Source organism: Juglans regia, chromosome 10 (genome assembly GCF_001411555.2).
Source record: "Juglans regia cultivar Chandler chromosome 10, Walnut 2.0, whole genome shotgun sequence".
Classification (NCBI taxonomy): Eukaryota; Viridiplantae; Streptophyta; class Magnoliopsida; order Fagales; family Juglandaceae; genus Juglans; species Juglans regia.
The window spans coordinates 15,003,393-15,018,008 of NC_049910.1; the positions used below are offsets into that span (position 1 = coordinate 15,003,393).

Here is a 14,616-nt window from a genome sequence, read left to right on the forward strand (position 1 = left end):
TGTGAATATTACAATGATTAACACCTCATTAATACGACATGCTTACATTCATATATATATATATACAAACATATTTTATATATAATTCCAAACTGGCCTGATTGTGGTATCAATTTGGTCTCAAATGCGTATTCCCCCACAAATTATTCTGCCTAATTTATTTCTTAAAATTAAAAATAAAGTTTAAAATATAATTTTTTCGGGCCAGATTATGTACATTTGGCTAACAGTACCTGCAGGCACAACGCCTTCTATATATGACATCAGGAGACAGAATTGGAAAGCCAGAAACAGCCCTAACGACGAACCCTTCCGCTAATAATTAATTATTAGAGATCACTTTTTTTAATTCGCTCATGTCTTACTTGAAAGGGAAATATATATATACACTTCTACTTAAGGGTGTTTATGAGTAATATTACATATAGTTGTAGAATGCGCAAATGCCGTATAGTCACTTTAAAAAAAAATAGAATTTACTATTAAAAAATTAAATTTTTTTTTATGTGAGTCTCATATTTATTCACTTTTTTTTAAAGTGTCTATACGACGCTTGCACACTCACGACTGTAAATATCATTTATTGGGTGTTTATATATTAACATATATATCTACCCATTAATTAGGTTTATATTTTAAATCTCCTCTCTTCTCCAGTTGCTAAACTTTGCTGATTTAATGTATAAATTAGCTTTTTGCAGCCCTAAACAATAATGTTCAACTTCTTATAATAAGCAATAATGTCCAACTTTTTAGAAATGGGTTATGTATATTAATAAGTGGGAACGTACGTACCCGCTGTATATATGGCTTTGAATGGAAGATCAAATACGTACGCCATGAAAAGATATAATAAACAAAATTTATAATACCTGATCATGAAAATCTAATAATTTAATTAATATCCATGCACTCACAATAAGAAAATTGTTTATTTATGGTTAACTATTTACTGCATACGAAAATGTTTATTTTTTATTAAAATGAGTCTGTTTTCGTCACTAATAGTCATTTTTGTAGCGAGTAATTCATCACAAATGCTCGTTTTTCTTATAGTGACATATAATTAACTTTATAAAAATATATTGGTCAAGTTAATATTAATCAACATTTTTTACTATATGAAAATCTATATTAATCAATATAGATCTATGCAGTTTCACATTATTTAACATTTTATTTAATTAATACTATATAAGCGCCTCATAGCTAGCTAGCTAGCAATATTTAGGGCAGGTTTGGGGGGTGAGATGAAAATTTTACATTTTATTTTGTGTTTAAAATATTATGTTTTAATATTATTATTGTTTTGAGAATTGAAAAAGGTGTATTGAGTTTTGAAAAAGTTAAATTATTTATTATATTTTATATGAGGATTTAAAAAAGGTGTAATGATAAGATGAGATGAGATGAGAATTTTATATTTTGTCTTGTACCCCAAACCTGCCCTTAGACTTCCAAGAGTTGAAACAAATTTTTTACTCTGTACATTCGGGTCGGTTTTTTTTGCCCGTGGAGTCTAGAATCTTGATAACTAAGTTTTAGTACTGGGGCATAATTGGATTACCCACCCGCCCATTTTTTGGGGCAGGTAAGGATACATAAGGGAGGTGCTGGGTTTAAAATCCGGTACTCTTAAACTGGATTTATTTTCTTAGAACTTGAGTTATGCCCAACTTAGGTATCCGGATTTAAAGATTACAAAAAAGGTTTTTTTTTTTCTTTTTGGTTGCAAATTAAACTTGGTCTACCCCAGTTCTAGGTTTCAAAAACACATATTCTTCAAGGTACCGGCTCGGGTTAACTCGGGTGGACACCCAGGCCGCAGTAGATGCCTGAGTATGGTTTTGAATATAGCGGGATACCGAGATCCTAGCCGGGTGAACACTTACATATTTTCAAGTACTTTAATATAATCTTCAATAGTCAACCTAATGACAGCTTGTTTCTTGGTCTCATACCCAGGAAACACCTCGATCCTTAAAATATTCATGCACAATTGCCAATAACATTATGGGAGTGCTATTCCATTAACAAGTAGGAATAATACTTAAAAAACAAATTGTAATTAGCATGCATGATGCATTTAGGTTTTTAGACAACATGCTACATGTCTTTTAAATTAATTTTTCTATATATACATGATCTCCTTAGCCATAAGTACTGTGTACCAAGTAAACAAAAACAAAGAGATATATCTAATTCGTTCACGAACTCCGTACCCTTATCTCTAGGTTATCTTTCTCCTTTCGAGATTTTGTAGAAAAGATACTGAAAACAATGAAGATCACTGTGCATTCCGTGTTCGGAATATTTGGAAACTTCACTGCTTTATTTCTCTTCTTGGCCCCAATAATCACATTCAAGAGGATCATACGGCATAAAGGCACAGAAAAATTCTCAGGCGTTCCATACATGATGACGTTGCTCAACTGCCTCCTTTCTGCATGGTACGGCCTTCCTTTTGTGTCTCCAAACAATCTTTTAGTATCAACAATCAATGGCACCGGGTCCGCAATCGAGCTCATATACGTGACCATCTTTCTCATATATGCGCCCAAAAGGGAGAAGGCTAAGCTTTTTGGGATCTTTTTGTTTGTGGTCTTAGTTTTCTCAACCGTGGCCTTGGTTTCCCTTTTAGCCTTGGAAGCTGGCAACACCAGGGCGGTGTTTTGTGGGTTTGCTGCGAGCATATTCTCCATCATCATGTATGCCTCGCCTCTATTAATTATGAAGACCGTGATTAAAACTAAGAGTGTCGAATTCATGCCCTTTTTCCTGTCACTGTTCGTGTTCTTGTGCGGGACTTCCTGGTTTGTGTTTGGGTTGCTCGGACGTGATCCTTTTGTTGCTGTGCCAAATAGCTTCGGCTGTGTTTTAGGGGTCGCGCAACTGATCTTGTACTTTATCTACAAAGATAACAAGGGTACTACCGTGACCGTCAAACGCATTGATATAGAATCTGTGGAGATCAAAGGACTCCCCAAGGAAAACAAAGATCAAAGCCAATCCAATGTAAGTCATGATCAAGCTCAAGCAGATCGTCTAGAGCACGTGGTCGTCTAGACGTACACATGGCGCACATGGTTCAAAGTCTAGGAGCAAACCCCATTCACACGTACGGCCTTTATTTATACAACCAGTACACCTTTAATGTGGGAACCTTCCACATTATTTATAATAAAAAATTATTTATGTTTTGGTGTTTTTTTCCTTAAATGGAGTGGATTCTACGTACAAAAAGTAATGTCATGTTAACTTGTCATGTTAACTTCTATATATAGCATAACTATATATATATTGCAATATACGTTACATTCTTAGATGGTGGTCTATAGAGGTTTGCAGTATGGACTAGACCATGCTAATCATAATTGTGTACCGAGTAGTTATTAATATTATAGTTGGCTTGTTATGTATGTTTCAGGTCAAAGTTGTAATGTCTGTTATTAATGAATGCAATATATTTTATTTAAAAAAAAGAATTGTAAGCAATATACACTTGATCAGTGTTAAAAATAAAAGAAAAATCATTTTAAAGAAAATATATACAATTAAGGAAATCGAAAATTGTTCTGCTAGCTCATGATGATCAGTAAGTCACTATAACAAAATAGGCTTTTTCCCACAAAAAGTTTTTCCAAGACAAACCATGGTGGGAAATACTTGGTTTATGTCACAAAGTGGGTTCATGGAAAAAGAATTGCTCTGTTGCAGCGACATGTCGACGGATCACTTAAAATGGTTGTAAAAAAGTTCTTTTGCCACCAACATATTTCACTGCAAAAAAAAAAAAACCCACATATTACACGGCTTGTAACATGTGCAAACCCATTTAGACGAACAACACGGTGGAAAATTGAAGCTGGCGCGCATTCTCTCCCTTTCCTCCGATTTCAACGGGGAAATTTCTTCTCACCTCATACCAAATTTTCCCTTTGCTCTCTTAGTTTCTCCCATTTCTTGAAATCCTCCCGTAATCGACCATTTCTATGTTGGGTCAATTAGGGCTTAGGGGAGATAATTTCTCAGAGAGGAGAGGGTAAACGTACACGAGTTGGTAACAACTCCCACTGCTTGCATCTACCATGTTCAACCCTAGAAGACTCGGTGGAGCTTCTAACATCGCCGACCTCCAGGATTTTCTGGTGGTTGGTTGGACCCTACGCAACATCGAAGACAGCACATGGTCATGTGGCGTCACTGCCTGAGAGCACGTCGTGGATATGAGCAGAGGGGTACACGCGATTTTTAGTCGGAGTTGTCCACGGACTGGTAGATGTCGTCACCACTCTCGTAGTGGTAAGTCTCTCAGCTCGCACCTGTCACTCTAGAAACCCCAGTCTTTAATTCATGTTCTGGTTTTCAACATGAACTTTGGAAGGCAAAATCTCTCCTCTAATTGTTCCTTTTGCCTGTTGCTTTTCCATATTATTCAATTCGTTTTCTTTATCTTATCTTAATGCAGGCATGCTTCTGCATCAGCTGCTCTAATTTGGCTTTTGCATGTCATTGGACAATTTCATTGCCTTTCTTTCCATTTCCCCTCCAACTGAGGCTAATTTTAAACATTTGATTCGTTAGATTTATTGTAAATCTTATTTTTTACTACCTGGTGCTTAGACTAATTTTTATTATTATTTTTTGGATTACTTTTGTGCTTTTATGATAACAATATCACAACCTTTTGCAGACCTTGTCCAATGAGACAAAATATTTGGTTATAATTTGGCTGGTCAACGAATAGGATGGGGGAGACTATGATTGTAAGTTTCATGATCTCATCTGTAAAGAGCCTTTTGGACACCATATGGATGTAAACTGTTTAATTTCCTTAATCTATGAACTGAAAACATAATAATTAAAGAAAGGCATGAGCTGATTTTAATCAATTCTCGTATTGGGAAACATCTATAAATTAATCAACAAGATCCCCTAACTTTGGTTCAAACTCTAATTCCTCGCTTTTGAATTAATCAAATTAGGTTCAATGTCAATAAATTTCTCTGCAACTACAAGTGCTAGGAAAAGTGAATATGTCAATGCTGGACAGATAAATAAGAGTGGTTCAGTGCAGAATGAGCCTTACAAGGAGCTAGTAATAAGGGTATGTGATTGCTTTCCTAATGCACATATCACTGCTTGGAAGCTTCTTGTCTTTGTAGCATACAGTGAAAATGGTCTGAGACTCTGGTCACATATATATATATATATTTTTAATTTATATTCGCTTGCCGGTTGATATTATTGCAATTGGTAAGACCATTGCAATTGTTCTCATACCAACTTACTCGACAAAAGAGCCAACTATTTCAATGCCACTGAACCTTTACATTTAAGGTGCAACCATGCATGATTCAAGTGTGTGTATATATATATATATATATATATATATCTTAATTCTTCATAGGTGATCCTCTGGTCAAAGGAAAATAGACACTTCCATTGATCTAACCTCACATGGGTGTTATAGCTAGCTAGGTTATCTTTATAAATAAGCTAAAGGATTCCTGTTTATGAATATCTAACCATCCATCCATCCATCCAGTTAATCTGCTTCTACCTAGCCTAGCTATGTACTTCTAGTTGTGAGCAAGAAATTTGTTAATAACTCCATGCTATACCATATGTCAGTTTGGTGGTTTGTTGCCTGCTAAAAAAAAAGCAGGCAGAAAAATAAAAACTAAAATAGCCATGAGTCAAAGTAGATCCACTTGATAACATAAAAGTACTGTAGTTATAAATTGTGAAAGTTAATGCAATAATTAAGGTATAATATTAGAAGACTAAAAATAAAATATGCATTACGTTCTGATGATTCAAAAGAATGTTTCTCTTTGTCTTGAAAGTTTTCTAAAACATGGAATATGTTCTAGATTTAATTTTAGAATTATAAGTATTAATTAAAGAAGTACTTGATTCAGTTATAAATAGAAGTTTCTAATACTCCAACTGAGGCATTAAATTATGCACAAATAAATTAGTTTCCCAGCAATATGCATATTCCCACTATTGTACCTTTTTCTTATTTTTCTGTCTTTCGGGTGGCTAGGGACTACTGTCAATAACATTCTTTTGGAAAGAACTTAAACTTGGCTAGTACTAAATACAGTGACAATACTACCAGAAAACCAAAACATCTTTTTTTGGGAAGCTCATTTTTCATACCTATATGTATGAAAAACTTTGTGAAGAATTTGAGGATTGATTTTATTTGTCACTTTTGCACCATTCAATGGTATGCTCCTCCCAACCAAAAAAAAAAAAAAAAAAAAACTCAAAGGGAAGGCAAGATGATGAATTCTTTCATCATGGGATGTGGGACCCGTGTAATGGGCAAGGAGTGTGGCATCTCACACTCCTGTGGGGACAAGGCATGTCTGTGTGACAGTAAGTTTTTCTTGCATGCAATAGCTAGGCTGAATTGTGTATCTAAATATTACGATTAGTTGAATCCTTTCCTCGTCGTCAAAATTTGGTAAAGCTATTGAATTTCTTTGCTTGCTTATGTTAGCCTCTTTTGAATTTGTAATGCTAAGTGGGTTACATTTGTTATATATCATTAACTGTGGTCATTCCCATAAGTTGTTAACAGTTTCTTCTGTGGTCTGTATTCTTTCTTGATATTTAGTTAAATTGCTCGATTGGGATGAGGAGGGTCATAGGACAAAAGTTATAATGTATTGTGTCATTAAGGGCAGCTTTTACGCAAGAAGTTGTTGTATGGCATAAGCTAGATTATCCAAATCTTACTAAGGTATACTCTCTACCTCTGCATCTTCTGCCCTTCTGAATCTGCATATATATATATATATATATAATTTAAATGTTACACTTTTTAAATTATTATGGACCGTGAATCTGTTGTCTCTTTTGGTTTTATTTTCTTTTTTGTTAGTTTTGTGCAATGATTCATTTTCATGATTTTCATATTCTTTTTTCCTTTGCTGCCCCATGAGAATCTTGGTTATGCATTTCAAGAAAAGCTAACATTTATACCATGTTCTTATATTTACTATAGATGTTGCTTACATCTTTGTAGATATAATCATTGATATATCTGAAATAATTTCTGATTCTATAAAGGAAAATAACAAGGAATTTTAGCATATTTGTCAACACCTACTCAAGCTTAAACTATAATAGTATGGTGCAATTTGATATGATAGAATTTTCAGATATTTCAATGACGTGGCTTTTATGAGTAAACTAATTGATGATGTCGCATGTACTTCATAATTGTCCAAATCTACATAAGTGTAATACCATGTAAGGCCATAGGAAGACACTTTGGACACAAACTCATAATCAGACAATGAAATAATCTTTTATCAGTCCTTTCTTTATTTGGGAAATTTATTTCACGTTAGTACTCGAGCATATGGTGATACATCATTCCATGCACATATATACAATATTAGAATGAAGTATCTTAACGCATATATTATCATATATATATATATGTGTGCAACAAAACCATCAATTCGCTAAGTTATATAGTCAAAACCCATCTGTAAAGCCTTTTCCTCCTTGAGCCATGCATCTCATTGAAATGCAAGACCGCCTTCCTCTTGTATTTCACTTTGCCCGGGAAGAAGAACTAATTTTGAACATTCCTCAATATTCCTTTTCCACCTATCTTGCAGGAAGTTAACGAGGGAAGATGATAGCCTCCATCTCTAACTGAGAAACAAGGTTCTTTCTCCCTAAGAACGTACAGGATAAACAAATTAGAGTCAGAGACAATGCATTTCAAAAGAAAAAACCACCAGTAAAAATTAGCCTACTTTGGTTTTGGAATAATTCCACCAAGATATACCTGCTGGCATGCCATTTCAAAGTACCCTTTGCCTTCATAAACCATAGATTTTATATGCCCTTGAGTTGTATTAGGGACCAACCATATATATATATATATATATATGCTTACTTTATTTGATCCTAGTGTAATTTTCCTCTTATCGTAAGAAAAATACAAAATCCATATGGCTGAATGTAGTAGACATATGACCTTATATGTACTGCATGAAGAATTCCTTGGTTATTGGATGCAATTAATATTGTGTTGGAATATATTGGTCCATGAGATCGATTTAGCTTGCATATTGTTGATCAATCAGAAATAGATGTTCCATCTCATATGTACTAGTACTCCTCCAAGTTAAACATTCATGATGGGTTATGATATTTACCAATATCATGATGCTTAAAATCTCAAAAGCTATATATAATATTTATATATAAGTTAATTTAATAACTCATGTATAATTTGATTAATTCATTTATCTCATATACTGTTCAAGATTAAATTCTACTTTATTTTATAATTGCTGCATTGACATGTAATAGAATACAAAAAAAAAAAAAAACTGTATCTCCTTAATTCAATGATGGGCTCCTTAATTCAATAATAGTGCCTAATTCTCTTGCCTCTTCCTTCATTTGACCTGAAAAAATACATAACATTAACATCTATGCTATGTCTAGTGAGCTGTTGGTCATAACTGTATAATATGTTATGCTTTCTACATCTCTACTAAATTACAAAGTTAGGTTCACAACAAACACACCTCATTAACTCTATAGATGCATCAGTTAGAGCTATGAATCTCCATGTCGTTTGCAATAGGACCTTAATTTTGAATCTCCATATATATGGTGCTTTTGTGTAGGGTGCGGACACCATCATACAACATTGTCTTGCAACTGATTTGTATTGAATAAAGTCAAACACTCTGTGTTTACCAAAGGAGGAGACTGACTACCTTGAAAAATAAATTTCATGTAATCTATAGCAGTTCAGTAGAATTACTAACTGCTATTTTAATTCCCATCTTAACCATGTACATCTTCACTTTATTGTCGCATCGAAGTATAATGCTTATCCCCATTTAGAACTTCCTAGAGAATCCAAATACTCAATGCCATTTCTATATGAATTTGCATTTAAATTCATCCTACATGATTTTAAGTAGTCATTTATGAGAACCTGTACACCTAATAGCCATGGTTACGCACAGTTTATAACACATGTTAGAACTCGACTTTAAAACCCACCAATTAAACATACGTGTTCACCTCTTCTACCTACCCACAAATCACAATGCAAACAGATTTCAGCTTGATGGCTTTTCTCATCTTTTCCATTCTCTGCTACTTTTTTCATATATTCCCGTAAATACCTCCACTCTAAGAAATGATCTTTTACATTCAATTCATTGATTATCCCCTAACAATCTCTTTTCCCATAGTTGATCAGCTGCTCTGATGGATAAGGCTTGTATGCTTATCGAAGATAGATTGCATTCCAATGAATATGGTGAAGGTGTTAGACAATTCCTGGCTATGGCTCAAGCCCACACACTTGGATCTGATCGCATTAGGTGTCCATGTAGGAGATGCCAAAATGGAGCTTTCCACTCTTTTTTGACGGTCAAAGATCATTTGTTCATCATAGGGATTGATCCAATTTATACAGAATGGATATTCCATGGAGAAGATGATCCGTTCCTAGATGCTACATTTTCTAATGATAAAGGTGACAATGCATCAGCTTACAATGACTACATTAATGATTTCGACAAGATGTTAGATAACATTCGTCATGGGTCGTTTATGGATAATTCAACTAGAAATGAAGAAAATGCAAACACAAATGATCAACCATCCACCTCTAATACTCCAACAAACCTTAATTTCGAGGATTTGGTAGCCGACGCACAACGCCCACTTTATCCTTCATGTGCTAAGTTCTCAAAACTATCATTTATAGTCAAATTGCTTCACTTCAAGAGCATTGATGGTTGGATCGTGAAGTCCTTTGACATGGTTATAAAGCTTTTGGAAGCTGTATTTCCCCATGCTCTATTCCCTGACTCATTTAATGACGCACGTTGCTTGGAGCGTGACTTCGGCTTTAGTTACAAAAAGATACATGTGTGCCCAAATGATTGTGCCTTATTTTGGATGGAAAATGCTGAGTACAATGAATGTCCTAAATGTAAAGCATCTAGGTGGATTGTAAGCAAAAGTAAGCAACAGAGGATACCACAAAAAGTTCTCTGATATTTCTCCCCGAAGCCGTGCTTGCAGAGGCTATTTATGTCAAAGAAGATAGCCCAAGCCATGAGATGGCATGTAGAAGCACATGTTGACGATCCGATATGCATGCGAAATCCAGCCGATTCTAGGGTATGGAAAGACTTTGATAGCAAACATGGTTGGTTTTCCCAAGATCCTCACAATGTTAGACTTGGTTTGGTGAGTAATGGGTTTAACCCATTTAATAACATGAGCAAACCGTATAACATATGGCCGGTACTACTTGTGCCTTACAACTTGTCCCCTTGGTCATGTATGAAAGATCCATATACTATGTTGTCGTTGCTAATCCCTGGCCCTAAGGCACCAAGAAATGATATTGATGTGTTCTGGAGCCCTCTTGTCGATGAGTTGAGGGAGTTATGGGAAGAGGGTATTCTAAGGAGCTTTGGACTATCAATGACTTCCCCGCATATGCCAATCTTTCTAGTTAGAGCACAAAGGGCAAGATGGCATGCCCTTCCTATACATTTGACACAAATTCATAATGGTTGGTTAATGGGCGCAAATATTATTATATGGGTCATCGACGATGGTTTGCCCAAATCACACTTGGAGATGGAAAAAAAATTCTTTTAATGGGTACAAGGGGCATCGAGTCCAACCATCAAGGGTTGAGGGAGAGGATTTGCTAGAACAGTTACGTGGATTGTCACATGTCCAGTTTGGTAAATCTTATTTGAAGAGGAAACGAATGCCCAATCAACTAAATTGGACAAAAAAATCTATATTTTTTTAGCTTCCTTATTGGTTAGACTTGGGTTTGAGAGATAACCTAGATGTCATGCATATTGAGAAAAACATATGTGATAATGTTTTGAGAACATTGCTGAATATTGAAGGAAAACTAAGGACTCTGCCAATGCGCATAGGGATTTAGCTAATCATGGACTAAGGAAAGAATTGCATTTACAACGTGATGGCGATCGTATTAGTACGAGTCTTGCTTGCTACATGTTAAATTTAAATGAGAGAATGACGTTTTGTGCATGGTTGTCAAATCTGAAATTCCTTGGTGGATTTGCCTCGAACATTGCCCGGTGTGTCAATGTTAGTGATGGAAAAATCAGTGGAATGAAGAGCCATGACTGTCATATATTTATTCAAGCACTGTTGCCAGTCGTGATTGGTGGGTTCTTATGGGCCGATGTGCGTCAAGCCTTAATAGATTTAAGCTCTTTCTTCAAAGAATTATGTTCACAAACTTTGAACATATCAGTGTTGCATCGACTCAGGCAAATATTCCCATCATTCTCTGTAAACTAGAAATGATACTCCCTCCTGCATTTTTTGATATCATGGTGCACCTTGCTGTTCACCTGCCAGATGAGGCATTACTGGCAGGGCCCATGCAATACAAATGGATGTACCATTTTAAAAGGTATCTAGGGAAGTTCAAGCGGTACATCCGCAATAGAGCCCGTCCAGAAGGCTCAATTGCTGAGACATATCTTCATCTCGAGTGCCTTACATTTTACTCTATGTACCTTAATGATATTGAGACTAGATATAAATGAGAGGAACGCAATAGTGATGTTGTCGGTTCGACTGGGTCCAGAAGTGAGCCAAGTTTATCTGTTTTCTCACAAAAGACACGACCAATGGGGACAACAAGCTCGCACAAATTAGCAGATACACAAATGGCCAAGGCCCGTTGGTATGTACTTAATAATTGCACGGAGGTTGAGCAATAGATAGAGTAAGTATAACATTTTTGGAAAGTTTCTTTAGTTATTAAATTTTTAGTTTTTACTCTCCTAGTTACGTTTGCAAACATATATGCAGGGAAGACCATAACAAGATGAAAGAAGAGGACCCTCATAACATCGATCGTAGGCACTAAAGTGAATTCTCATCATGGTTCAAATCTCATGTAAGATACCAATATTTTGTGTTTCCATATGTATCCCTCAAAAAAAGTATGAACAAAATAATAATTGTATTTTCTTCTATCATTTTGTATAGTAGATTCAAGAGTTGCGTGCAATTAGGCCAACAACGGTAATCGATGACATATATGCATTAGCATGTGGTCCAGATCCCTGGGTCGCATCATATGCTGGATGCATAGCGAATGTTATTCGCTTTCATTCGAAAGAGCGTGAAAGGCATTGACGCACTCAAAACAGTGGGGTGGTGGTTCATGGGGAGCATCAAGGATCTCCTATTGACTTCTACGGTGTGTTGCATGATATTATAGAATTATGCTGCAAGGGTTGGCGTAAGATATATCTTTTTCAATGTGTTTGGTATGACGTTGGCGACCCAAGAAGGGGGATTCGTGTTAGGGACCACTTAACGTTAGTCAATACTCCTAGGCAATTGTATAAAAATGAGTCTTTTGCCCTTACATGCCAAGCAACTCAGGTATTGTATCTCACGGATCCGACATTGGGTGGAAGTTGGCATGTCGTCCATAAGATTACAAATAGGAATGTTTACAACATTTGCTCGATGACTACTGTTGAGGAGGAGATTGATGATAACGAATCATCAGGGGGTGAAACAGAAGATGATAGTCACAATAATGTGAACAACTATCCCCCTATTCTCGAGAGTGAATCAACCATGGCCGATCCATTGAGTCGAGTCGATGAAGAGCATTTGCCCGTTGATCCAACAATCATATCAAGTCAAATGAGATTCCAACCAGTTGACAATGATGTCTTCATTGATGATGACCCACTTGACGAGGATAACTCCGATAGCGAGTCTAGGACTCACATGCACGAGGAGTCAGATGAATGCACGAGGAGTCAGATGATGATGACGGTAATTCATATTTGTATTGATTATTATGAATTTTAAGTTGAAATTCATAATGTATTCATGATAATGGGCATATATAGTTCTTTGAATTAAGGCCTATGTATGGTTTAAGCCCTATGCTAGACAAATAGGAATATTTATCCCTATCATTGCCTTCATTTTTGATAAACCATCCAGATTTACACCTATTGTGGTTTCATAAATTTATTTTATGGTTCCCATTTCACAATCCATTATAAGCATAAGCTGTAGAAATCATAGTGAAAATATATTGATATATATATATATATATATATGTATGTATAGGAGCTTACTTTGTCTACGTGCTTAATTGCAGATAGAGCATGGCTTCAATTGTCGACAAAAGATAAGGAGATTGTTGGCGAACCTAAGGTAGGATACGCTAATTACCCAAATAAACACAATCTTCATTCGAAAAATAAAATTATTCAATTTCACAAAGATCACCAGCAATTGAAAAACCAATATGCTTATGAATATGTAATAGCAATGCTTGAATTGAAAATGAAAACAGTACATTGTAAGTGTTGCACATCTAGCACTTGTTCTCATTATCAAATAATCCATGCTTTGCAGTTTAGTTTTTCGTCTCGTCTTAATATTTATGTGGAGTATGGTTCTCTCTACCTTTACCCAACAGCCTAGTAGAAGATACCCTTTTCTTTCTTCAAAACATAGCGACTAATGATATGACAAACTCAACTCTATATAGCCTTAGACTCTACAATACAATAGTGTCACAAATCATCAATCCCAATTTTGGAACCTAAGGAGGAGACAAAGTTGCTTTTTTGGACAACCCAAGATGACACAATTCAATCATCAACTGGGATTTTAAAATATAAAGACGTGACCCCCTGAGAGCAAGACATAGAAGTAGTAAAATTAGCAACCTCCTCTAGTTGATGGGGTTTTTCTGCTTAGGAACTTCCATGTCATTCATCAAGAGAGAATTGGTAGTAATACAATAGAGGGGGGCATACATTTGTGCTTCTTGAAACAAACCATGGAGTAGCTACGAGCAAGAAAAAAAGAAGAAAAAGTCTTTTAGCAGCTTCTTATGTCTTCATAAGGCACTAGCCATAAGCTCTACTTATTTGGACTTTCTTGGTTCATTCTTGTAGATGTCACAAACATCTACAAGCCATGAGATTAAGCACTAACCATATGGATTACAAGGTTTGGGGGAAAACAGTGGGGAAAAGTCTGTTTCCACTAGTTTTAGAGTTGTAAGGAAACTATATGCCAATCTCATCATATGAACCCCAATGAGATTATGAGGCCAATGGTCCACATCAATAAACGATGTTAATAAATTGGGAATGATGGATTTTTATATACTAGCAAATCATGGTAGATAAAGTGTATTGAATTTACCCAATTTAGATACACTTTAACTGACATGCATATAAAAGTTGACATTAGTGTTAGGATAGTATAAGTGTGCCTGTAACATATATGTGAGTAGCGGATGAAGATAGAAAAATGCAGCTGTCAATTTTGTAGTTGACAATCAATTGAGATTGTTAGTTAGGCAAAGCCAATTATTAATTACTCATAAGATTTTAATATTGTGTGCAGATTTTTCTGGTTACTCAGAGCTTACGTTGTGGAACACCTACATCAAAGGGAGAGGCACAAATTGATGATGCAGTAAACTTGTGGAAAGGACACATTTGAATTACCAGCTAGGGGGTGTACCTTAATGGGTTATGTATGTTATGA

At 35.5% G+C, this 14,616-nt stretch overlaps 1 protein-coding gene across 1 annotated transcript; it reads left to right on the forward strand.

The window, feature by feature from the left end:
* The first annotated feature begins 2,280 nt into the window (after positions 1–2,280).
* LOC109004173 (bidirectional sugar transporter SWEET1-like) lies at positions 2,281–3,066 on the forward strand. Its single transcript, XM_018982641.2, has one exon. It carries the CDS (start codon positions 2,281–2,283, stop codon positions 3,064–3,066), a length of 786 nt encoding a protein of 261 aa, XP_018838186.2.
* Positions 3,067–14,616: the final 11,550 nt, after the last annotated feature.

Excerpts from the sequence above, each read along its gene's own strand:
- LOC109004173 (XM_018982641.2), top strand. The coding sequence starts at position 2,281 with ATGAAGATCACTGTGCATTCCGTGTTCGGAATATTTGGAAACTTCACT.